At 39.4% G+C, this 26,515-nt stretch overlaps 3 protein-coding genes across 3 annotated transcripts; all 3 read right to left on the bottom strand.

The window, feature by feature from the left end:
* Positions 1–76: 76 nt before the first annotated feature.
* Positions 77–4,268, bottom strand: nots (nothepsin). Its single transcript, XM_004566474.3, has 9 exons — positions 4,151–4,268; positions 3,739–3,919; positions 3,034–3,151; positions 2,671–2,789; positions 2,314–2,513; positions 1,350–1,475; positions 1,065–1,209; positions 760–858; positions 77–295 (listed from the first exon to the last, which is right to left on the bottom strand). Exons 1-9 carry the CDS (start codon positions 4,204–4,206, stop codon positions 119–121), a joined length of 1,221 nt encoding a protein of 406 aa, XP_004566531.1. The 5' UTR covers positions 4,207–4,268; the 3' UTR covers positions 77–118.
* Positions 4,269–6,684: 2,416 nt separating this feature from the next.
* On the bottom strand, positions 6,685–16,806 carry cct2 (chaperonin containing TCP1, subunit 2 (beta)). The gene is made up of 16 exons (XM_014409287.2): positions 16,681–16,806; positions 15,828–15,902; positions 15,668–15,733; positions 15,460–15,571; positions 12,544–12,620; positions 12,319–12,431; positions 12,030–12,232; positions 11,849–11,949; positions 11,594–11,721; positions 10,633–10,736; positions 10,382–10,501; positions 10,178–10,306; positions 9,559–9,662; positions 8,457–8,556; positions 7,122–7,263; positions 6,685–7,042 (listed from the first exon to the last, which is right to left on the bottom strand). Exons 1-16 carry the CDS (start codon positions 16,681–16,683, stop codon positions 7,012–7,014), a joined length of 1,608 nt encoding a protein of 535 aa, XP_014264773.1. The 5' UTR covers positions 16,684–16,806; the 3' UTR covers positions 6,685–7,011.
* A 602-nt stretch (positions 16,807–17,408) lies between these two features.
* On the bottom strand, positions 17,409–26,293 carry LOC143413332 (uncharacterized). Its single transcript, XM_076876160.1, has 5 exons — positions 26,208–26,293; positions 24,637–24,698; positions 22,752–22,917; positions 18,899–19,041; positions 17,409–17,592 (listed from the first exon to the last, which is right to left on the bottom strand). Exons 1-5 carry the CDS (start codon positions 26,223–26,225, stop codon positions 17,484–17,486), a joined length of 498 nt encoding a protein of 165 aa, XP_076732275.1. The 5' UTR covers positions 26,226–26,293; the 3' UTR covers positions 17,409–17,483.
* Positions 26,294–26,515: the final 222 nt, after the last annotated feature.

The following is a 26,515-nucleotide window of genomic DNA, read 5'->3' as shown; positions in this document are numbered from 1 at the left end:
AGACAGTTGTTTGTCCTTGATGTATTTGGAGAATGATGTGAGAACAATAATAGGCCAGAGAATGACAAAATGCTTTTCAATTGTGCAGTATTTATTTACTGTTGAGTTCGCCAATAAGTTATGGTTCAGGAGAGTGTTTGGCACGTGCTAAGCCGACCCGGTCATGTCCTTTATCAAAGATGGAGTAGTACTCTGTCAGAAATACATCTCCCAGAATCCACTGAGGGTCTGTGCTGGAATAAATGTCCATAGCCTGGAAACCGCTGAAACAGAACTCATTCCTGCCAAGTGTCTCCTGATAATGACAAAAAGTGGATTGTGTAGTTGTTTAGTAGCTTCATGTATAAAAGAGACATTCTATTTCTTAAGCAATTTTAATTGTTAGTAAAAATATGAAAGTATATAAAATAAATATAGCTGCCAAATTACTAAATTTGCACTTAAGTCTCAATGTATTAATGATCTATTTATGAATTTTTTTATGTGGTTTCTTTTAGGCGTGAGGTAAAAAAAAAAAAAGCAAAGAATCTATAAACAGAAGTTTAAATGCTAGCTGCATTTCAAAACAATCTCTGATTTCAGCCATTTGACAGGTGCATCATTAAAATAATAAAATAATACGCATTTTTGAATACGCCAAAACAATTACCCTTCCTACTATTTTATCAAAAAAATAAAGAAAGAAAAAGAAAATAAAAAGAAAGAGAAGACTGGCAGCTGTTCTAACACAAGCTAAAGAAAACAATAAGCCTTCCTTACCTTCCTGATGTACTGTTCACTTGTTAGTGTGTACTCTGTTCCATTCAGGACAAAAGTCACCTGAGGCAAACTGGACAACCTGGCACAGTCGATAACAAACTGAAACACACAAAATGAGGAGTGACATGCTGAAAAAATTCAGTTACGGTAGTCATATAGTATTCTCAAGAAATATCTGATATTGTTTTTGAAGCAGGAATAAGTAGTAGGTCTAAGTGTCCCCTCTGTAGGTTAAACATTTTCTTTGAAAAAGTCATAACTTTCTCTGGTCTTTCAGTAGACTATGAGATGACATATTTTGGTACCTCTCCCAAGTTTGAGGGTGTTGCTCCAATCAGCTGTTGGAGCCTCAGAATGTCATTGGTTGGTCCAGCAATGAGGGAAGTTCCAGTATCAACAATCGCCTGACATCCACTTGGACAAAACAAGTTCACACCTTGTACTGCTACACTGAAATATTAAGCATTTTTATGTTTCTATTAATGAATGTCTTCACAAGAAAGGGTAAAGGTCTTGTGCCATTTCCCCTACTGTAAGTGGTTCATAGTACACTGCCAAAGTGCTGTGCTGTTGGGATATGAAAAATGTACCTGTCCATCTTGATCTGCCAATACCCCTTGGCAGTGACAGGATGCCAGTTGATTGGTCCAATATACAGCGCTTCGTTTGTTCCACCTAACAACAGTTCCCCTGCTGGATTGGTACGGCCGGTTTTTCTGCGGGCACAAAACTCACATTTACATAAACAAAAGATAAGAACTCTCATATTAAAAACAACAAACACATTTATATCCCTCAAGAAGTACAGCATCTCTGTCGAGTGCCTAACCAGATACTCTTGGACTGGACCCCTGAAACACTGGAGGAATGCTTAAATAATTACAACCATGTGGATCTTCCTGGTTCACCTGGTGATTGTTCTTCTTTATCCTAACATGTCTATGATCGAAATTGTAGAATTACCCTGTCGTACTTAAGCATACTTAGAAGCCATAAGACCTCCCCAAACATCAAGTATCTCTGAAACACTGCTCACCAGATGCTCTTGTCAGTGAAGCCAAGCGGATTTGTTCTGATATCACTGTAGATGGTAGGAAGTCTATAAGTCTTGGACCTAGACACAGACTAGGCAGACCCTATTTAAAAAACTGAAACCTTGGGAAAAACTCTCATCTCCACAGCTCACAGTAAAACCCCTTTGAACTTCCTGGTTACCCTTGACCTTTCCATTTCTCTGTGGCTATCTCTTGCTCTGCCTTTCCCTCTTGACCAACCAAAACTCTATCAAAACTTAAGAACTAGTTGTGAAACTTCTGCCTGTTTCAAAGCATGATTTTTAAAGCTGCTTACCCAGAAATTCTAAAAATAAACCCTCTTAACATCTACAATGTAAGAGTAAACCCATCCATATTTTCAGCAGGGCTGCCAACAACCAGGTGGGTAGTAAGAGGTTAATAGACAGGAAGAAGTAATTATCCTCCCTCTCATGCTCCTCTGAGCATGACAATGAGCATCTAATTGAGGTGAAATGGTGAGCTCCTGATATGAATGCACCTGCTCAGGTAAAAGGAGAACACTGGCTGGTCCACAAGCTTCTGTGCAATCATGTTGTCAAAAACATTGGTGCCCAGAATCTCTGCAAGGGATTGGTAACTCATTCCCAGAACACCGTCAAACTTCGCCGTCAGGAATGATTCACTAGGTTCGAAAACGGACTCCCCAAACTCTTGGTTCAGGATGGTTAGACCACCAATCTGGAACAAGTTGATTAAGATAAAACAGTACTCCTTTAGTTGTGCCTGAATGTCAAACTGAGTTTGATGGATGAAAATATTTTTGAAATTAATCGTGGCAGCTGTTAGTTAATTTTAATACTGAAGTTTAGCTTTTTAATTTTGAGAGCTTTTGGACCTTCAGTGTGTCTCTGGCCATAGTTCCAAGCAGGTGACCTGATCCGTAGTAAATCCCAAATCTCCGACCATCATGCCTGAACGAAGCTGATTTAAATGCCTTGAAACGCTTGTGGAGCGCTGTGAATGCAAACACACACATAGACATTATCTTTTCTTATATTCATTACATGTTATTTACTTTATGTGGACTTGCCTTTGTCAGATTTATGTGCCTACAACATCTTTATACAAGTACACACAGACACACACAGACTTTGAACTTCTTATCAGACGAACAAAATAAACCAAAGTCAGGCTGCCCTGACCTGCAAATGCAACACTGGTGTTGTGTGGTATTGTGTGGTGCTATGTAAGGTGTTACCGCAGGCCTCGCTGATGCAGTAGGATGATGGCACCCAGAGGTCAGCTGATCCAGTGTCAAAAATCACAGAAAAGTTCTGCTCTGGAGTCCCCAAACTGATCTCACCATAAAACTGAGCCTGAAACGCAGCAGGGGCACAAAGTGTGGCTGAGATTTTAATTTGAAAAATTCTGAGATAAATAAAAAGGTAGCTGGTTGTGACATGCTCATGCTAATGTTAGCATGTATGCTAACATATTTTGGCCAGCTTGGCACTCCCTTTGTTTTCATAGTATAAATTAGTTAAGTTAGTTTCTATTCAGTAAACTGGGCTGTGTTGTTTTCATTTTAAAGCTTCTATATGTAGGAAATAACTACGTCTTACTTTGGGAACATATATCTTGTGAGGACATAAAGAATGGAAATGCAGTACAAATGATAACTTTTTATTTATTATTTCTTTTATTTCTGCTTCTGTAATAATACTTAATACTGCTTCTGTCCAGCTTGAGTTGCATACTTAGGACATACTGATATTTCGGAACTGAGCAACTTTCCCTTAAATCTGATAATCATTCTTAACAAATCAGCATATTTATGAACAACACTGACCCCTAGAGGAATATTTAAATCACTGTAACAAGGTTAAAACTTCTCACTGGATATTTTGATAATAGCTGAAGGCTTTGAACCAGCAACCCTAACTCTCAGTGTTGTTCTTCTTACATCCATGAAGTTGTAGATCCTCTCGCTGGTGCGTCCGAGCCTCAGTGACGGCGTGCTGGACGGGAAGCACTGAGCGTAACGGCGATTAATCATGTCAGGGGCGTGATCCTTCAGGAACTCATTCAGCAGGCCATCAGCTCGCAATCGAGTACGAATTGAGCGCGTCCGTCTAAGAGGTATGCTGACGATGGAACATTTTAGTATCTCTGTAAACTTTTTATATCAAATTGTCTTTTTTGATTTGAAAACAGTTGGCCTAGTTTTGGCTCAACAGAGGAAGGTCCACTAAACAGCACCTCGATAAATGTACAACAAAGAAGAAAATCAGACTTTATATTGTTAAATCCCTGGTGGATGGACAGCTGTTAATATAAAGAGAACACCCATATTAACAAAGGTGTAATTGTCCTACCTGACCAGCGCTGAGGTCATCCATGTTAAAAACAGCAGGAGCAGCAGCCTGAACATGTCTGTATCTGCCAGTCTGAGAGACTGCTGTTTGGCACCCGATGGGGACGTTTATCAGACTGAACTGTAAGTCTGATTGGATCTGAGTCTGTGAATAAACTGTGAGAAGGTCCACCCCCAAAAGCTTAAACAGACAGAAGAGGTCTTTATTATTCAGTTATTTGATCACAGAAGATTTTAGATTACGTGGATCAACAAGTATTTAAGTCATCCATGGCTCTCTCAGCTACCAATACAGCATATGTCCAAATCTGGGAGGTCAAGGCTTTTTTTTAATGTATTATTTTTTATTATTAAACTAGCAACCTGACTTGAGCCCCTTAGACTCCCATGTTAAAACTTTCCAGCAGAAAAAAAGACGTTTGATTTCCCCTTTATATGTAAACCTGTTTAAATTATTTAAACAGGTTTACAAATTAAATTGTATAAAGGTTTAAACTTTGCATTATTAGAGGCGTGACCTCTTTGACTGACAGGTGGATGGTGACACGGCTGAAGCTGCTGACTGTCTGCTAGATTTAACTTCAGCTAGCTGGAGTCCCTGAACTGGACCTCTGTTATGGCCACCAGAGGGCACCAAACATTTTTCTGGATGTTACTAATAAAGCCCGCTAAATTTTATACCCGCCCTGCAGTGGCTTGTTAACTGCGATGTACGATAAAGTTGGCATCAAATTGACATCATATGCATAGCAACCATTTCTACAAGTTAAACAACTCTTGCTTTTTGTAACATGGCGCGTTGTGCTTTTACTGCTGCTGCTGGGTTGAAGGCACGAGTGTAAGATAGTGTTGATTTTAATGATTTATCAGTACAGTACGCTCAGAGACTCATAGAGATTCAAAGATGAAAAAAGCTTTGCTCCAGTTATTAAATCTTTCCCTGTTTCTTTTAACCAATGTTAATGTGGCGCTACCATCTGGTGCTGACACCTACTGTTCAGGAGACTCAGCGGCCAGAACAGCGAGCAGAAATCAATGTGTAATGATGTCACAGACGGCATGCGAGTAACATGGTGGGTATACTGGCACCTTTAGCTGGTAACTTAGCACCATGCCATCAAGATATGGTCAAATGGATGACACCATCTTGCCAGGATGTTATTAGACTAATATTATATTAAATTAGTATTTTTAAACTGTTGGGCTGAGTGTTGTCCATTATTAACACCCATCTTCTGACTGGGAATGTTCCAGCTGACTTTAAACATGCCATACTGCTTTTAATGATCTCCAAACTCCTTTTCTCTGTTGTTTGTCACCAGCTTCAGCTCCAGGACCGGGTACTTGCTACTTTCAGATCCAAGTGCTGCATTACACACAGTGGATTATTGCATGCTTGTCTGTAGACTGGAGAGTTGTGAAAGCATTACAGGAACTGCTCTTTAGCAGTTTAAATCTTATTTTAACCAGCAGACATTTTTTCTGTGGGTGGCTTTTCAGCATCACCTACTCCCCTCACACTGTTATTCAGATGACTCACAAACCTACCCTCCTCCCAAGAACAACCTTGCTGAGATACAATCCCAGATACCGCTAAACATCTTCAATCTGAATGAGCAAAAAACAGAAGTGACCCTCACTCGTGTAAATGGGAACTTTCTAAAATTACAGAACCCCCTTTACAAAAAAGAAAAAAAAAAAAACCCTGGGTGTGCTTTATGACAACAACAATAGCATTTTATGTGTTTTCTGGGACCGAATGAGCGATTTTTTTTCTAGTTTTAAAGGTTTAAACATTTTTCTATGAAAAGCCATCTGTGTGGTTAAGTCTGATTGAGTAACTGTTGACACTCTGAGGTCTTAGTCACTTTGACCTTAGTAAGTTACTGCAGATCAATCAATAATCAGCACTCCTGATCTTCTGCTTGCTCATTTCCAGGTTATGAAATGTAATTTCTGGAGTATCTCACCACAACAGCTGATCATAAATAAATCTGTATATATTTTACATCTTTATATATAAAAGTACTGATTACGTGCACATGCTCAACGACATGTTACTACAACTGTCACATCAGCCAGTCATAGATGATGTCACAGTCACCAGATGGCCATCCAACAGAGGAGCTTTGGGATGTTGCAGAATGAGAGAATTGCATCATGAATGTGAAATGTACTGATGCATGACTGCAGCTGTGCGATGGAATCATGTTAACATGGGCCAAAATATCTGAGGCAGTTCTGAAGGCAAAGGTAAAGCCAGGTAACAGCAAAATGTAACTAATAAAGTAACCAATAAATGCATTACCTTGAAAATGAGTGATAGACTTTCAGTTTCCAAGCTGCTGATCTCAGTAGAACAACTCGATCAGAAACCTGCACCAACCTAATGTACAGTCTGACTAATTATACAAGATTAAATCTGCTTCAGATTTTTTCATTTGCAGTGATTACTTCTATTATTTGGAAAATGTTAAATATAAATGCCAAAGAATGAAAAACTAAATAAATAACAACAACAAAAGAATCAGGTAATGGTGTCCGGTTCATTTATTCAGTAAACAAAACAACGTTCAAACTTCTTTCCTAAGCGTAGCTGGCACCAACCAGCCTCGGCCAACAGCTCAGCTAATGTTAGCATAAAAAACAAAACAGTGTGAAGACTTCTCATCTTCACTTTATGCTGAAACTGCACAGCATAAGCTAGCATTAGCAGAGCCACTGATGTTAGCTGTGTCTGGTGGTTAGCATCAGCCAATTCAACAGAGAAAAAAATTTGACAATTTGATGTAATTTGAACTACACAGAAGTGATAAATAACTAAAGTGATCCCCGTTTGTTTTTTCTCATCCTCCTCTTCCTCTAGCAGGGGTGATGGTCGGGAACTCTCTTCCTACAGAACAGAGATGAAGAGTAAATTTCTGTAACCTGGTACGAACAAACGCAGATGATCTGAAAAGGACTGAACTGACCTGGGTGCAGCTTTGATGATGTTGTCCACTCTTAGGATCATCTCGGCGGCCTCAGACGCGCTCAGCAACATCTGGCGCTTCACTTGGAACGACTCTGTGATGCAGAGATCTACCATGTTTCCCACCGTGCCATCAGACATGTCTGCGGGGAAACACAGACGCTGTTAGAATCTAACAGCTGCTTAACCACCAAATCACAAGAATAAAACAGGAGAAACAGGCATGCTAAGCTAGTCAGCAGTTTAAATTATTCACAATAAAATGTGATTTAAGCTAGGTAGTTAGCCTTCTTTGTAAGATGTTAGCTACCTTTTTATGGTGCAAGTGGTAGTTGTTTGTCTTTTTGTGGCTTTAGCTCAGTTGCTATCCTTTTATGATATTAGCTTTTTGTCTATAACACCAGCGTTAGTTAACTTTTTTTGCAATTTAGCCAAACAGTCATTTTTATTTCACACAGCCTTAGTTAGCATTTTCACCTGTGACTTTAGCTACATAGTTAATCTTTCTAGATTAGGTGTCTCTGCAACATTATCCTGTGACTTTAGCTAAGCATTCGAGCAAGATAACAAGATATTGCACGTCTGTACAACAGTCTTTCGTCAGCTTTCTATGCGTAAGTGTACTTAGGTAGTTAACCATGTTTATGATACTAGCTGTCTATGACATTAACTTTAGTCTGACATTTTTAGGTTTAGCGAAACAGTTAAGTGTCTTTAGCTGTACAACCTTAGCTGTAGTTACTAATTTTTCTGTGTTTAGCTACATAATTGCTCTTTCAATTCCTCTTCAATGTTTGCCATCTTTCTATGCCCTTTTCTATAGTTGACCATCTTTGTAGGATGTTAATTGTTTATGACTTCAGTTAAGTAGTCATGCTGTTTTGATTTTAGCTTTAATTGGCTTTCTATATGTGACTTTAGCTACAATTAGCCAACCTTCTGGGACTTTGGCTTAATAAATAAGCAATTAAAAAAAAAAAGTTAGATATTTATATGTTAGCTTAGTTATTTGGCCATCCTTCACTTTAGCCACATAGTTAACCATCTTTCTAAGATGTTCACCCTCTTTATATGATATTAGTTCTAGTCTTTCTAGGATGCATATTTTCTCTCTAGCATTAGCTGCACTTACCCATCTTCATAGGAAGTTAGATTCAGTTGGTATGCAGCTAGCTGTGGTCCTGACTGTGTTAGTAGAGCAGCACAGGTTCAAGGATAAACCTTGATATATATATATTTTTTAAATAAGGCAAACATGTGTTTGTTAATAATTATAGTTATTATTCCTCTAGTTCTGAGATGAGGTGATGTGTGCTTGTCTGTGAGCATCACTCACTCAGTCCAAACGTGGTCTTGTTCTCCTGATGCGCAGCTCTGAGCTGAGCCACCAGGTCGGCGCTGTCGTATCCGGCGTTGTCTGCAATGATGGTTGGCAGCTGGAAGAGGAAGCGGATGATGACACATGAGATCAAAGTCACATGTGGTTGTAATTAGGGCTGCTCGATTATGGCAAAAATGATAATCACGATTATTTTCACTGAAATTGAGATCTCGATTATTTGACGATATTTATTTACCAATAACAATGTATTGAATAATGACTTTAAAGATTGTCAAAAAATTATATAAAATAGTGTGCAAATACTGATAACAGTGCAAATGTTTGCAATATAAAAAATAAATGAAAAATGTAAACATCTATGTTTAGTGAACTTTGCAGTGTTGCTCTGTGGTGCAGCTACGACACTATGTCTACTTGATCCACGTCTGACTCTGCGAACCCATAATGTTTCCAACCACTGAAGCTTTTTTTTTAACCTCTCTTTTCAACCAACGGCAATCACTCTCCTCTCCAAATAACTCAGCTTTCCGAGCTTCCCTCGGGTCCTCTTAATCAGCGGTCCCCAACCCCCAAACGACTCACGGACCGGTACCGGTTTGGTACCGGTCCGTGAGAGTTGAGGCTCAGGTGTGAAATGGTTTCAGGGTTTTTATCGGTTTTCAGCGTTATTTTGTTAATGTTTTTATCGTTTACTTGGTTTTCCTTGGTCTTTTCATGTGTGTTATGAATAAATTTTCTTTTTTTCGGTACCGGTACTAGTTTTATTTTGTTGTATTTATCCGCGACACCTTAAAGGCCGGTCTATGAAAATATTGTCGGGCATAAACCGGTCCGTGGTGCAAAAAAGGTTGGGGACCGCTGCTCTTAATTGTTGTGACACGTGTTCGAAATGCAGAGAGGTGCGCTCGATTTGCCACACGGAGCAGCGCGAGAGTAAAGCACGAGGGAGGGGCTAATAATCGGCTCAGTCATTTTTAATGATCGTTGAAAGCCCAGATCGTAATCGTGATTAAAATTCGATTAATTGAGCAGCCCTAGTTGTAATCAAAGAAATTCCTATAATTTACAATTGTAGAATCGGAGTTTTAGTATTTACCATCCTCAGAGCCTTGGCAAATGACTCCATGGCAACTGACTCCTTTCCTGGCGTCCTGTTGGCCAGATCACTCACAACCTTAGCCATCAGCATCTCAGAGCAGCCTGATGAGAAGGAGAACACGCAGGTGTGAGATGTATTAGTTCATCATTAGGGATGGGAATCAAGAACCGGCTCCCAGTAGTTCAGTTCCCCGGAATTGTAAGTCTGCCTGCTGATCGATCCCACCTATGCTACAATCAGCTGATTTCAGTTCGTGTGCCGGAGGAGGAAAACAGCAGCGCTTTCTGCAGCGTGGATTTAAACATTAATTCTATTTTCATTGCACTAAAGACAGTAAGCACAATGGTAAAGTGGAGACTGCATCCAGGACAGAAACAGCTTTATTATGCTGCTAACACAAATTCCCATCCTTAACTCATTCACTGCCATTGACGTCTATAGCCGTCAATTGCAGTGAATAAGTCAATGGGTTTAACTCATTCACTTCCAATGGCTGGCAGTGAATGAGTTAAGAACCTTAATGTTCCACATGTGCCGCATTTTTTGTGCTCTGCTGTAAGGTGGGCGAAGAATGAGGACAGTGCTGTAGTTTTAGATCAGCTGTATGTGCGCCTACCTCCTCCATAGACCGTGCGTGGCTCCTTCACTGTCTGTGCGAGCACACACAGAGCATCGTGCAGTGAGCGCTCCGCTTCATCCAGGATCTGCTGGGTCGCTCCCCGCAGGACAACGGTGCATGCCTCACCTGAGGAAGAGGAGGAGCTAAAGATGAGTATGTCATTATGAAAAATGAGTTCAAGTCCTCAGTGTGTGTTCGTACCCATGGCAACTCCAGAGAAGTGGATAAGCGTGTCCTCGCCGATCATCACCTCCTCGATCAGCTTGCAGTGCCCAAGCTTCACCAGCTCTGGGTGGTCAAAGGTGGAGGTGATCTCCCCACCTGATCAGATTACATCAGTAATCAGTGAAGGTCACATTTTTTCAAGTATTTAACACATGAAAAAGATTGTAAAACACGCCTTTCGTTAAAGAACAGTTTATTTTTGTGTGTTTCTATATATGCATACACACCGGTGACGAGAGCGAGGCGCTCAATGCCAGCGAAGTCGGCGTGCTCGATGGCCATGACGCCAGCCTGAGCAAAGAGCTGCTCTGGGTAGTTATAGATGAGCTGCCTGTACGAAGGGGAAAACAAAACAAACACTGGGGTGAGTGACACTGAGATAAAGTGAGCAACTGTCCCATTGACCACTGCCTCAAACAAACATGGAGGTCATCATGCTGAAGCTGACGAACATGGCTCACTATTTTACACACTGTTAATATTGGATTCTGTATTCTCAGGTTTATTTACACAAAACTAACGCCTTAACCATCTTTGAAATTTGTCTGCATTTTGCTAATTGTGTGTAGGAGATCAGTGAGTAGTAGCCTCATATCCACCAAACAGATTTAGCTGCTGCTGTTTTAAACCCTGTGGGACCGCTTTGTGTTTCATGGGAACACATCAAAATCCAACATGTTGCCAAGAAAAAACATTTAATACATTTTTTTTTAACAAAGAGCACCTTCGACTTTTTAAAACATCCCTGACCAAATTTTAGGCAGCTGTGTTAATCCAGCTATGAAGTGCACAACAAGATGGTGCTATGACAGCCCCTGAATTCTGGCATGCAGGCGTGTCAAATCAAATCAAATCACTTTTATTGTCACATCACATGTGCAGGTACACTGGTACAGCACATGCAAGTGAAATTCTTGTGTGCAAGCTTCACAAGCAACAGGTGTGCAAAATACAATACAATAACAGAAGTGTTTGCATCAACCTCTGATTACACGTGTGAAGTTTGGGCCAGACTGGGCAATAATGCAGCTGCCACGGGCTTTATGAAAAAGTAAAAGAAGCTTCACAGTTCAGCATCACTAAGACTTTCAGGTTAGACTGACAAAAACAATGTGATTAAACCTCGGGGAGGACAGAAGCAGAACACCTGACAGGTTACAGAAACGTGCAATGGCGGTTCAGTCGTACCTGTTGATGAAGCAGTTGATGCCGTGTTTCAGGATTCTGTCGACCTTCTCCTTCATCTTCTCTTTCTCTGCGAGTTCGATCTCTGCGACCTTTGCCGTCGAGTCAACGCGAACCCTGGAGCCGAAGATCTGACAGACGCAGAAACACAAACAATCACGATATCGATCACACAGGAACAGGAAGCATCCGATTTAGATCCTCTCGCTTTCTTTCAGAAACTTGCAACGTCTCCTGACAGTGACCTGGTGTTTTTACCTTGATCTTGTCAGTGTCCATGCCGGTGTTGGCGATCAGGATGTTGACGTTCTCCAGCCTCTTTGGCTGGTTCACTCCGATCTTCTTGTCCAATAGGAAACCTAGACATGCACAACAGACATTAAAGTCCTGCAACCAATCAGGAATGAGACAGGAGATCCGTGACGTTTCATGACCTCACCTTCATCCAGGTAGGAGTCGGTGAGGCTGCCTCCCAGCTTCTTGATGATGTGGATGGCCTCCAAGTTTCCAGAGCCTTTCAGCCTCATGACGGCGTTGACGGCGAGCTTGGCAAAGTGATCTTTGTGGTGAGTGAGCAGCTTGGAGGACAGTGTGGTGCGGGCGATGTTCAGCAGGTCCTCCTGGAAACGAGCTGGGTCGTTGCTATGGAGACCAGAGAGAATGATGAGGCAGGGAAAGCGGAAGGTGAAAGCAAGGAGACAAACACGGACATCTTAATTTTGCCTCACCTGTGGTCGACAGCGGCGTCCCTCAGAGCCTCTCTGGCCGCCTGAGTCGCTTTCCTCCAGCCAGAGATGATAGTCTGTGGGTGGATCTTCCTGGCGATCAGAAGCTCTGCCTCCTGAAATGGCAACACTGACAGCTGAGACTGCAAGCAAGACCCACATGGCCACCACAGCAGGGAACCAGGGTGGCTTTACTTTGAAATCTGAGTCTGACAAATAGGTATTTACCCGCAGCAGCTCTGCAGCGAGCACGGTAACGGAGGTCGTCCCATCTCCGACTTCATCGTCCTGAACTTTGGACATGTCTGCAAACACAATTGTTCTCCCATCAAAACCTCAGATAAAAGGTCTCAGTGTGATATCATTTGATTACAAAGGATCTCTAAATTACACTTAACCCTTTAAAGCCGGTCAGAGCGGGCACGCTCTGTTTTGCGTAACTATTTTTAAATCCCGGTAGCACTGTAACCACTAGGGGTGCAACGATACACAAAATTCACGGTTCGGTTCGGTTCGATACTTTGGTGTCACGGTTCGATATTTTTTCGATACAAAAAAATGTTCATGCATTTTTAATTTGTCATTTATTAAAATTATAAATATATATTTTAACTCAAAAGTACAGTTTTTAAATTTAACCCTAACCCTTGTGCGTGTTTTTTATTTTGACAGCGAATGCGCACCTGCGGACCACTTATGTGCAGCCCTGGTTATTTAGCTCGTCATATTGCAGCCACAGAGATTATTTTGTCCATGAAACCATAAAGCTGCACTTTCTTTTTGCCTTATAGTCTGATTTGTCATAACTTCTCCGTTTTGTGGTAAGCTTTTCTTTGGCTGTCACTTCTTCACCCTGACCTGTCTTATTTGGCTCAGCAGAACTAAAATATATATCCTGCTGCTTTTACACACGCACTCACATAAGCTCACCGATTCTCTGCGCGATCAACCTCTCACATGTTTAAGCTGCGGGAGATTTCACTTGTCATGTTTGCATAGTAAGCTAACGATTAATAAGACGATGTCAGAGGAATTGGTGCACAAATTATCATCACTCACAGATCAGTGCTGTCGCTCTCTATACACAGTTCACACGATTGCAAAGTGAAAGCAAAAAACAAGCGCAAATTCAAACGCGACTTCAATATGTCACATATTGACAGTGGCTCAACGATGCCAATGACATAATTACCCAGCTACATTTCCGAAAGAATGCAAAAGCATTGACATATAGGGAAGAGATAGATTTTGGTAGCCCGACTGAAAAAATCGCTAGCTCCGGGACGTCGGGCTAGCGATATTGCAAGCCCTGTATCTGATTGAGGAATCACATCATCTTTGGAAAAGAGAGTTTATTACAGAGAAATGTCTCTTTCCAAAATAAAAGCTATACTATCCGCTTCTTCTGGGCTATATTCTCAGCAGCATAAGGAGAATCACGTGCTAACAGCTGTCTAAATGACTCGGCTAAAGTTAGTAGCATGCTTGTTGTTTTTGTCTTTGCACTAGGATGATGTCGGCGTAAATGTGCAGTCATATTCGTTGTGTTCCCACTAGTGCTTTCAGGTTAATCTCGTTGAAATGACCTTAACGCCACAACACGGCAAATCTCCGTTAACGAGCTACCGCCGATCGCCCCGTGCATGGGGCTAGACGGCCAACACGTTAACGAGCTAACTGCGCTAACACACTAGTTCACACCAATGTAATTGAGCATTGCACGGCACATCAAACATACTGTTTTACTTTAGTCCATGACTCGCTTACCTTCAGGGTCATACGTCACATGAAAACCAAAATAATTCCAAACGCCAGATCTGAATGAGGGTGGGGGAGGTCCATGTTGCAAGGAGAGCTTAACTTCTGTCTCGCTAGCTTGCCCTGCGCTCTTCCTTCTGACTATGCTGTCTGTGTTGAGCGCTCAGTGGATCTGCGCTCGACAGTGCAGCCTAGGCGGAGTAGTCGAACGCAGATTCACTGAGCGCTCCACACAGACAGCATCGTCAGAAGGAAAATTGATAAAATAAATTACAAATGTTGTATTGTTCGATACATATGCGTACCGAACCGAAAGCACTCTATCGAACGGTTCAATATCGATACGAATATCGTTGCACCCCTAGTAACCACGTAAGCTAGCACAATATTTTTTTTTTGCATATGAGACCGGAGGAGTTGTACTTACATCTTATGCCATCAGCTTGTCCTAGGTCACAGTTTCCTTCCACATATAGCTTTGCAAAAACTGCATAAAAGCACTTGCAGCAACAAAAACACAATATTCCAGAAACACGCTTTGCCGATCTGATCAGCTGTTTGTAACACTTCCATCAGCGCGAACTATCGCATGTCCGCCATGCCCTGCCCGGAACCGGAAGTAACGTCATTTTGCGGAAATGTAGTTTTTTTACCATCAGGGCCTTATGAGCCTATACTGGTGTTTTTAAAAGTTATGTTTGACTTTATGACTTTCTGTGTCGTTTCTGTGGTGCTTAGGACTCATATTGCACTGCTGGAAATAGTTTATTTTGATGCATATGCTGTTTTTTTTGCAAATTTGCACTATAATATTTATTTTCGTTTTTCCTGCAGTATATAAAAATTGGTGTATTTCACAAATAAAACTATGAAGACACTTAAAATAAATTTCCTGTGGTGGGAAACTATTTTGTGCAACTTTTTTGTATTTAGTTTTGAGGGATAAGCCTCTTAAATTTCTCTAACTAAAAATATATGTTAAAAAAACAAAAACGATTTTAAATTGTTTTGTAGTTTATTGCACTTTTTTGCAATTTATGTAATTACTATACACTTAATGCAGACATATTATTAAAATTTGGGTTATAATGGTTGTATTGATGTATATCAACTTGAAATGCTCCCAAAAATGGCTCTACAGCATGTAAAAATATAATATAAGCTCTGGCGCACTTGGTTCTATGGTAGGTCTTAAAGGGTTAATTAGTATTTTTTACTGTGTCTTAACCAATAAGCATGAACACTCTACTTTAAATCAGCTTTTTTATTCGTTAGCCTACTTTTAGTGAGGTAGTGCAAATTCAGCACCAAGAAACCTTCATTAATGTTTATTTTTTCTTTTAAACCTTTAACCTGGCTCTTAAAGTGTCAAGCGTCTCCACTCACCAACCAGAACTTTGGCAGCTGGGTTGTCGACACCGATAGCTTTCAGGATGGTTGCACCATCATTGGTCACAGTCACTGTGCCACTCTTCCCGCCACCGAGCAGGATCTTATCCTGAAGAGAAAGAGAAACCCTCTGATTACAACTTATTCTTGTGTTTCCTTAGACTAAAATTCTACAGTAGCACTCTTGAGGTTTGAATCAACCTACCATCCCCTTTGGGCCAAGAGTGCTCTTCACCAGATCACCAATAGCGATGGCACCAATAAAAGATGACTAGAGGGAGAAAAATTCAAAGATTTAACTGAACTTGAAACAGAATAAACACATTTTTTTATGGCGAGTATGTATCTCATACAAAGCAACTCACCAGTCGAGCAGTCTCTGCTTTTTCTTCATCTGCTCCATGTTTGAAGATGTTGACCGGGGCCATCGATAAGGACGCCTACAAAGAAAGGCAACAATCAAACAGTCAGTCACTGATTACTGATCATTACAGTAACTTTTGTACAGTTCACAAAAAAGCCACAAAATGTTACACTTTAACAAACTTGAATTAAATGTATATCTATATGTTGCTGCTAGGCGTGCACAGGATTTTTTCCTGCGGCCGTGAAAGCAGCAGCGACAGTCGAGACCCGCCCCTAATACACTAGAAACCGCTAGAAGCTTTTAGACAAATTAATAAGAAAATGAGCACAACGTAAAAATTTAAACATCTCTGTCTCATGTTAGCTGTTTAAACATTTACTTGTCGGTCACGTTCCCTTTTTTCCGCCTATAGCGCAATTAACCATTTATTACCGTCTAGAATTGCTGAGTTGTTCCTCAAACAGTCACAAAGCACAAATGACAACCAACCCTCCGTTAGCATGCTAACGGGTTAAACGAGAGGAACAAGAGCAGCCAGAGGGGCACCAAAGCAACCACACAGATTAGTTTTCTCCGTTCGCTGCCATAAATCTGCCAGCTTCATCACAACCTATGTAATGACACACAGGTCCACATTTAAGCTGTTAGCTTAGCTGCTAGCGCATTCACAACGTCCATGTGCTTGCTTGCCGGTTAGCACCGCCAGCTAATGGGGAGCCAAACTGCCTCTGAAACTGACTAATGACTTAGAAGCTGCTGAACTGAATCTGTAAGCGCTTGTAGACAAATAGGAGCGAATCTGTTTATTTAGACCTGTCCAAAATATTAAAGAAACAACGGTAAAAGCTCACCATAATGTCTAGTATTCAGCGGAGAAGCTGTGCACGCACACTCAAGAAGGGAGGGACGACGCTGTGACGCTGTGACGTACAAACGTAGTGCTGCATTCAGAGTCGGTCACGGAAAACACTCCGTTCCAACATCTGTTCAATTTTACACCCATATACGGTATGTATCATACAGAAGAACAAATATATGATTTTAAACCATAGTCTTCATCAAAGGATGCTTAATGTGGTTTAATTACCTTCGTTTGGGATTTTTAAATTCTAACTTATCCTTGTGTCTACTGTGTTAGTGAGATTAATACACTTGCCCTTTTCAAATGCAGTATATGAAAGGCTCATTTTCTCACACTGAAAGGTGAGGTCTGGTATGACCATAGTATATGATCATATCCAGATCATATTTGAAATATGAAGTATAATATATGTTTTCCCGTGAGCAAAAGCTAGCAAAACTAATCAATAGGTCGTTCACAAAGCAGAGACATCTTTTGACTTCAAAATTAGAAGCACTTAGAAGTACTTTGTGTTAATGAAAGCAAACACTAGGGGGTATCATCAGTCCCTAAAGTTGCGGATAAAAGACACTGCAGTGGACAATAAACACTTTTAATCTCCCCAGTTCTTTATTATTATCATTACATGATGTTATCTAGATGATCAACACACCTGACACAATGATCAGCATCTAAACTAAACTAAAAACAATAAATCAGAAAGTTTTGCCAAGAATGAGGAAATGACATTTATTTGTATGATAAAAAACATAAATAAACACATATTTTTCCAACAAATTTACAAAGTGTAAGTCATCTCCTCTTCTTCAGTCCCCACCTCCTGCCTTTGCGACTGGGGCCCTGGACTGGCAGACAGTAGATGTGCATGGGAAACGTCTTGAAGTAGCTGCTGACCCAGGGTCTATACAGGGAAAAGATTACACTCAAAAAAGTTAATCATCAGTTAATTATCCCTGACACTGTAAATGTGTCAGGATAAATGCAGCTGTTTTAATTTATCTACTCTTAGACTCATTTATACTTTTTAATTCAGAGCCCAGCCATGTTTCAGGTTAGAAAAAAAATGTTCAGAATTTCTAAATTACCAACAATAAAACCGTTTAATATTTCAACATCCACCATATCAACTTTCTAGGGCTAGGGGTGGGTGAGATTTAGCCACATTTTTCTAGAGACTAGAAGACATTAGATTTCAAATGAAGTCTTTTTCTGTTAAAAGCCCTTCCATTATGATGGTTCGGTAACAAAGCTGTAAGTACAAGGTGATGTTATAATAAAAGATCAGACGGCTTGGCTGAAAGAGAAATTTTCTGTAAACTATTTGCTGGTATATAATGATGTGCTACGTGATCGCTGGCGACACAACTATGTTAGCATAACATAAACACAGTGAAGCTGGAAGATGAACGCTAACTTTTTTCCATTCAATAAAAGTTAGCGTGAGGGTTCCCGATGGTTAGAGACAAATGCAATCGCATGGCAGGATGCTGTAAACAGACCAAACTTCAGTCAGGAGAACAACTGAGATAATCCATCCACAATATGAGGTTAGTCATTAATTTACTGCTGCATGGGCTGGGCTGTGGTGACACTGTAAGGTTTTAAAAACCGAACTTTATAATGAAAAGAAAAACCGAGAGAGACAGAAAGTGAACACTGCCTGTTTTTACTGGTTTGTTCAATTTAAATAGAACAAGATACAAAACATTAAAGCATGTTAAAAACACAACAGCCTTAATAAACGCAGAGTAATTTGGACCCGCAATCAGGGTTCATACGTCATCACTTAAAGATCGGACGGTGAAGCTGACAAAGGTTTTTTTTTTCTTTTCTTAAATTTGTGGTTAATGAAGCTGAATGGAAGAGAAATGCAGGGTTAAATAGAGGAGCAACAACAAAAGGAAAACATAAAACATTCAACAGGCTTTTCTGATACATTTTAGAAAGAGGAATTTTAGCAAAATTCCTCAAATCTTTATTTTTACTTGAATATTTCTGAGTCAACCAGCTCAGCTTGAATGAGTTTTATCAGAAATGACTGTTTCTTACAATATTTTAAAGGATTTTAAAGGATCTCTTTTTAACCAGAGTACTCACAGAAAGCAGAGGGTTTTTGTGGAGAGGTTATTTTGTATGTTTTAAAGCAAACAGGCTAAAAATACTACATAACTTTAACTCCTCGGGTGTGTTTGCGTATTTTTGCGTACTTGGTGATCCGCTGGCTGAGACTCAGGTAACAGAGGTTTTGCCACAGCAGCTTGTTTTGCTGTTGACGGAGGAATTCAGCTTCCCGCTGTCGCTCCTCATCCAGCTGCTGAGACTCTCGAAGCTCTTTCTCGATATGAGCTAACTGAAAAAAAAAAGAAAAACCCACTCTAATCACCCAGCACGAGGATGTACATCAAGCTTTAGACACAGAAACATTGATTGATTGATTGATTGATTGATTGGTAATTTATTTCAACATGTGAACAATATACAAGTACATTTAGAAAAGAAATAAGAGAGAAAAAAAATACTATACAAATTACATACAAAAAAACATTCTGATTAATTTACATGTTGAAAAGGAGTGGGAAGAAGTATACACTTATTTAATCCCACCCCTTTGCCATAAATTATCAGTGAATATTTAGTCAGCTTCCTTACTGATATAATTTGTAATAAAAATAGTGAACAGATTTCTGATATACTATATACTATAATATCACATCATGAATTTTTTGTTTGTTTGTTTGTTTTTAAATAGAGACATTCACTTAATTTAAATATTTTCCTTTTCTTTATAGATCGAGAAGATCATATTTTTATAACTCTTTTTGAACAGTTTTATGTTTGGACATTGCTTTAATTCCATATTCAGTTTGTTCCATAGTTTCACTCCATGAACAGAAACACAAAAGCCTTTTCTTGTAGTACGTACCTTCATTGTTTTGAAGTTACAAAAACCCCTTAAATTATAACTTCCTTCTTTCAAAAAAACCATACTCTGAATATTACCTGGCAGTTCTTTATTTTTTGCTTTGAATAGAATTTGTGCTGTTTGGAATTTCACTATATCGTCAATTTTCAATATTTCAGACTGCAAAAATAGTGAGTTTGTATGTTCCCTATAACCTGCATTGTGGATGATTCGAATTGCTTTTTTTTGAAGAGTAAAAAGTGAATGTAATGTGGTTTTATAGTTATTGCCCCAGACCTCTGCACAATAGCTTAAGTATGGTGAAACCAGTGAACAGTAGAGAATATGAAGTGATGTTCTGTCGAATACCTGTTTTGCCTTGTTTAGTACTGCAATGCTTCGTGATACTTTGGAATGAATATATCTTACGTGAGCTCTCCAGTTAAGTTTTTCATCTATTATTACCCCCAGAAATTTATTTTCACTGACTCTTTCAATATCAACACCATTTATTTGAATCTTTGCATTTGTATTTAAACTACTATTTCCAAATAACATCAGTTTAGATTTATTCAAATTTAATGATAATTTGTTTTTATCAAGCCAGAACTTCACTTTACTTATTTCATTAGTCATATCAAATTCAAATTCAATTCAAATTCAAATTTTATTTGTCACACACACACAACCATACACAGTATGACATGGGGGTGAAATGCTTGTAGCTGTACAATGCCCGACCATTAAATGACAGAAGAAAAGTTTTACAATATTTACAATTTACTACAAAAATTTACAAATTAACTTAGGAATTTACAGTAAAGAATGTGCAAATAGCAGAAGAGATTATAAAGATAAGGATTATAAATTATAGGAATTATAGGATTATAGGAAATGTGTGGTGGTGCGTGTGGTGACGTGTGTGAGAGTCCAGTCTTATAGTGATGTGTTGGGAGAGTCCAGTCCTACACCTGGTTCAGGCCCCGAATAGCCTGGGGGAAGAAGCTCCTCTTCATTCTCTCTGTTTTGGCCTTAAGGGAGCGGAAGCGCTTCCCAGACCTCAACAGTGAGAAGAGTCCATTGTTGGGATGGGAGAGGTCCATCATAATCTTCCTAGCTTTGGACTTGCACCGCTTGGTGTAGATGGACAGCAGGTCAGGGAGCTCTGATTGAATTATCCTCCAATAAATTCTGCAGATCATCACCAGAGCAAAAAATGTTTGTATCGTCAGCAAAGAGAACCATTTTTAATACTTTGGACACTTTACAGATGTCGTTAATGTACAAGTTGAAGAATTTTGGACCCAAAACTGACCCTTGGGGTACACCACAAGCAATGTCCATACATAAGGAGCAACCACCATTTATTTTCACAAACTGCTTTCTGTCACTTAAATAACTCCGGACCCAATCTAAAACTACCCCTCTGACACCATAACGTTCCAGTTTTCTTATTAATATATCATGATCTATAGTGTCAAATGCCTTTCTCAAGTCTATGAATAACTCAGCCACATATTGCTTTTTGTCTATGGAATTTGTGATGTATTCTATTGAATCTAATAGTGCCGATGATGTTGATCTGCTTGATCTGAATCCGTACTGACTCTCAGTGAGTAGTTTATGTTTATCTATAAATTTTTCCAGTCTGTTTTTAAACAGTTTTTCAAGAACTTTTGAGAATTGAGGTAGTAAAGAGACAGGCCTGTAGTTTGTGAAATGGTGTTTGTTTCCAGATTTGTATAGAGGTATAACTTTTGCTATTTTCATTCTGTCTGGAAATCGACCAGTTTGAAATGATAAATTACAGATGTATGTAAATGGTTTTATAATAGCCTCAATGACTCTTTTAACCACTATCATATCAATATCATTACAATCCAAAGATTTGTGATTTTTACATTTTTTGACAATTTCAAGAACTTCATTTTCATCAACGGCTGTGAGAAACATAGAATATGGATTTCTGTCAATCAGTGTATCGGGTTTTTCCTGTGCTTTCCCAGGATGAGTGATTGTTCTTGCTAAATTTGGTCCAGCAGTTACAAAGAATTCATTGAGACTATTTGCCACAACATCCATATTGTATTCTTCATGGTCATTACAAATGAAATACTTGGGATAGTTCTTTTGTCCAGTCCCACATTTTATAACACTGTTCAGGATTTCCCATAATCTTTTATTATTATTTCTATTTATATCTAATTGCTTCTTATAGTATTCCTTTTTACTAAATCTAAGTATATTAGTTAACCTATTTTTATATCTTTTGTATCTGATTTCAGCATCTTTAGTTCTCGTTCTTAAGAACTCTCTGTATAGAGCATTTTTCTTTATACATGCATTTTGCAGACCTTTTGTTATCCATGGACAGTCCATATATTTCTGTTTCCTACTATATTGCTTTATTGGACAGTTGGTATTGTACAGTAATGTAAATATTCTAAGGAATTTATTATAAGCACTATTAACGTCCTGTTCCTGATATACTTCACCCCAGTTTTCCTTCAATAAATCTTTTTTAAATGCATTCATTCTTTCTTCTGTTCTTACTCGTCTGTACTCTTTTTTACTGTCCATTTTATTGATCTTGTAATTCCTATCATAGATTGTAAAAATTCCTAGCAAGGTTTAGCTTATCAGTTAATTCCATTTTCTGGGCAAAGTTCCAAGAAAGTATTTTATTTTGGTATTCATACATTAATTTAGCTGATAAAAATGATTTATAAATACTAATAAATTAATTAATTCACATCTCTCTTCAAATGTAAACACTGTGTATAAGTCACAGTTCACAGTTTGTCCGCTTTCTTGTGATTGGCCGTTTTAATTTGAAGAACATAGACTATCGAATTTTATGAAGTAAGAGTAACAAAGTAACAAAAAGAAAAAAAAATTATAAGGTTTAAAACTGACTGTCTTTAAATATACCCATACCCAAATGTTACAGGCACAGCTAGCTAGATTGTTTTGTCTTGTCTTTTTTAAAACATATTTTTTACATTGTGCAGTATTAAGTCTTAAAATCAGTATTTGTCTGGTATTTATATATTAAATATACCTCAGAAATTGTAGTGGGTGAGCTGCTTCATCTTGATCTTCTTCTAACAATCAACCACAGCTGTGATGTGAATTTGTAATATCTTTGTAAACATTACCTCCTCCAGCAGACTCCTGTTGTCCTCCAGCTTCTCCTGTTGGCTGCCCAGAGGCAGCGAGGATGGATCATCAGACGGACTCCTCTCTTCCTGTCTCTCCACCACACGTGCTTTCCTTCTTTCGCCTTTCTGCTGCTGCTGGATGATTGGCGGCAGGAAACAGGAACTGACAGAGCAGGAGGGAGAGTGATGAGTTCATATTTCAGCCCATCATGTCTTAATCTTGTCAAGCTGACAGTGCGTGCTGATTGGCATAGCAATTAACACACAGACACACACAGAAATTTGCCATCCTATCTTTGTGTGGACCCATGTTAATATCATGTTCTCAGGACCAAAACTGATTTTAAACATGAACCCTAAAAACCAAGTCGGAACTCTCAAAGAGCCCTTTGAAGATTAAATCTTTAAAAAAGAGCTAAGCCTCACAAAGACATATAGTCACACGTACGCACGCACGCACACACACACACACGCACGCACGCACGCACACACACACACACACGCACGCACGCACGCACGCACGCACGCACGCACACACACACACACACACACACACACACACACACTGTGACACACAAACTCCTCCATGTAAACCAGTTTCCATTCAGATTTGTTTACACAGTGGGTCTGATCACAGTAAAGTATCCCTCTGCCAAGGTTGTGCTTCAGTGCAGATTATCTCTCTCTTACACACACACACACACACACACACACACACACACACACACACACACACACACACACACGGTTATCAGATTGAACTGCCCTGACTGAGTTTCCAGGTCCTCTATTGCCAGCAGCAATGTTTCCATCCAAGTTTAGTTTGGATGACTTTGCTTTATAGTTCTTATTTTTAATTTTTTTTTAACCACTTTACTAACCACCAAAATCTAAGTTGTGCTTTTATTCTCTTTTGGAAATTTGAACCTTCTATTCCTATTATTTAATCAATTTAAGTCAATAGTTAAGGCTAATCGATTGTTCATTTTGTGTTTTTAACGAGCTATTTTATTAAATACATGCAGTATAAATGCTAACCCTAAACCTTCCCCAGTGTTCTCTTACTGCGTTGTTTCATGCAGATCATAAAAACAACAACCTGATTTCTGAATGAAATAAATTATAAATCATCAGCATTATAATGTTTCCTGCTAGAGAGATGTTGGACTCTAACTCCAATCCTCCTCCTTGTTTAGGATTTTATATGACTATTACTTATGCAATTAAGAGGCCATTGTGGGGACATAACTAATGGAAGCTTATTTACAGGGAAACTTAAGTATAATTAATATTGCTTATAATCTTGATTTAGAGAGCTTATATAAATCTCTGTTGCAGATTTTATTTGATGCTCAGAGTTCAGCTGTGGGTTTAATGGTCTGTTATTAAAAATTGAAAACATATCAAATTATGTTATGAAATGGACACATATACTCAACATTTACATGATATGCACTACTTTGCTTTGCTTACTGCTTTCATTAATCGTCAGGTGGTGCGTCGCTATGAATAGATAGATGGCACTGTCTGCTTCAAAAGATGCTCCAATGTATCCTCTGCTAAAGGAGGTAACAAAGGAAGCACACATGCGCCTTTCCTTAGCACCTAGAGAAATCAAACAGCTCTTAATACAGATACTCCCAGGTCAATTTGCTCAGTTAGGAGCCTTCCTATGTGAAATGATGACAACAATGATATGCACGAACGCACTATCAAGACTGTCCCCCTCCCCTTTTAGCCTCTCTTCCTGCTTGTGTAATCCTACCTTTGCCTGGTAGCTTCTTAATCAGACTCGTTTGTTTCAGATCAATTTGTCATTTCCTGTTTTTTCTTTCTTTCTTTTCTTTCTATCGGTGGTGTATCTCTTCACCTGACAGGTTACCTGTGCTCTCTGCTGTCCGACTCCTCCTGAATCTGAGAGAGATGTCGAGCTCCGATCCGGCCCTGCAACACACACACACACACACACACACACACACACACACACACACACACACACACACACACACACACACACACGCATGCACGCACACAGAGGGTAGAGTGTCAGTTAATTACATGTTGTCAGAGGACAGACGGAAGCCTGGAAAAGGAGGAGACAGTTACCGTGGTGACAGGAGACATCTGTCCATCAGTCTCCGGGCTGACAGACGACACCAGACACACACACACACACACAGAGTAGAGATTAGGTGGTTATATCGGCTCAGGAACGCTACACCTGGTTTTTGTCTTTTTTGTTTTGTGTAGATTTACCTCACTGGTCCAACCAAATTAACCCAGAGAGGTCACTCCAGTCCTGAATGACCTCACAAGCTCTCAGCTGATGCTTTTGTTTGTTACCCAAGGCCTTTGAGTACCAGTCTGTATGAACTCACCATCAGTGTAATATACATTAGAAAGTGGTAGTGTTAAATATGCAAAATGTAGATTTAAATTTTAACAGGTTGGGCCATCTTTGCAGCAACAACTGCAATCAAGCATTTTTGACAACAGTCAATAAGTCTTTGAGATCTCTGTGGAGGAATTTTGGCCCAATCTTTTTTGCAGAATTCTACAATTACAACAAGTCATACAGGTCCTCAAGTAGCAAAGCAGCCTCAGACCAGGATACTACTACCACCATGTTTGACTGTGATGTTCTTTTTATGAATTGCTGTGTTAGTTTTGCTCCAGATTTAATGTAACCCAAACTTTCCAAAAAGTTTAGCTTTTGTGTCATCAGTCCACAGAATATTTCCCCCCAAAACTTGGGGGTTCATCAAGATGCTTTTTGGTAATGTCAGACAAGCCTTTGTGCTCTTTTTAGTCAGCAGGGGTTTTCTCCATGGAAGTCTCCCATGGATGCCAGTTTTGCCCAGTCTCTTTTATTATTGAGGCAATGATCCACTCAGACTACTTCTGGTAGGCTGGTCACTCCTGGGTAGGTTCACAGATGTTCCATGTTTTCTCCATTTGTGAATAACGGTCTTTGTAACCCTTTCCAGACTGATAGATATCAAACACTTTGTTTCTCAGCTGTTTGTTTCTTTAGATTGTAACAGGATCTGTTGATTTTTGAGATCTTGAAACCTACTTCACTTTGTCACGCAGGTTCTACTTAAGTAATCTAATCTAAGTGTGACTAATGAAATTGTACTCAGCTATCAAAACAAATATGGTTGATCACACTTAACTCGTGATTTTTAACTCAGGACCAGATAGGCTTGGATTATTTTTTTCCTTTATTAATAGAGGGAATCATCATTTTAACTAACTGTTATGATATGAAACTCACGTAATTCAATCTGCATTCAGTGTCAAAATCAAAAGTCAACGGACCCATGCAGCAGCTGAGAGCTTAGGCTTTCTGTTTTCCTTATAATTTTTAAAAATAATGTTCAATACAGCATTTTTTTTAGTAACCACAAATAATGTATTTAAATAAAGAAAAACAACTCAGCAGATACTTACAATGTGCTGAGAGTCCATCTTGGTCCTTTGCTTTGTCTCTGTCCTGCAACTTTAGCTTCCTCTGTGCAGCTGAGCTGGTTCACTCAGATGCCTAATTAGCTTGGTGTTTCTGCTGCACCTCCTCCACCTGAATTAGTCATCAGTGTGTGTGTGTGTGTGTGTGTGTGTGTGTGTGTGTGTGTGTGTGTGTGTGTGTGTGTGTGTGTGTGCTTTCTGCTGAACAAACTCACATGGTCAAGAAACCAGATTCTCTTAAAAAATTATGTTCATACATACAGCACTTTGAATCATTCAGTGACTTTTAAAGG

This window comes from Maylandia zebra, linkage group LG17 (genome assembly GCF_041146795.1).
Source record: "Maylandia zebra isolate NMK-2024a linkage group LG17, Mzebra_GT3a, whole genome shotgun sequence".
NCBI lineage: Eukaryota > Metazoa > Chordata > Actinopteri > Cichliformes > Cichlidae > Maylandia > Maylandia zebra.
The sequence above is the reverse complement of the archived record's forward strand: the minus strand, read 5'-3'. Positions and strand labels throughout refer to the sequence as shown.

Coding starts and splice junctions, on each gene's coding strand:
- nots (XM_004566474.3), bottom strand. CDS start 4,206: ATGTTCAGGCTGCTGCTCCTGCTGTTTTTAACATGGATGACCTCAGCG. Junction 1,476..2,313: donor TTCTCCTTTTACCTGAGCAG/GTGCATTCATAT, acceptor TTGTGCCCGCAG/AAAAACCGGCCGTACCAATC. Junction 296..759: donor GTGAACAGTACATCAGGAAG/GTAAGGAAGGCT, acceptor TGTCATTATCAG/GAGACACTTGGCAGGAATGA.
- LOC143413332 (XM_076876160.1), bottom strand. Junction 22,918..24,636: donor TCGGACAGCAGAGAGCACAG/GTAACCTGTCAG, acceptor CTGCTCTGTCAG/TTCCTGTTTCCTGCCGCCAA. Junction 19,042..22,751: donor ACAGGAGTCTGCTGGAGGAG/GTAATGTTTACA, acceptor TTTTTTTTTCAG/TTAGCTCATATCGAGAAAGA.
- cct2 (XM_014409287.2), bottom strand. Junction 11,950..12,029: donor CGACTCCTACCTGGATGAAG/GTGAGGTCATGA, acceptor GTGCATGTCTAG/GTTTCCTATTGGACAAGAAG. Junction 7,043..7,121: donor ATCATCAAAGCTGCACCCAG/GTCAGTTCAGTC, acceptor TCTGTTCTGTAG/GAAGAGAGTTCCCGACCATC.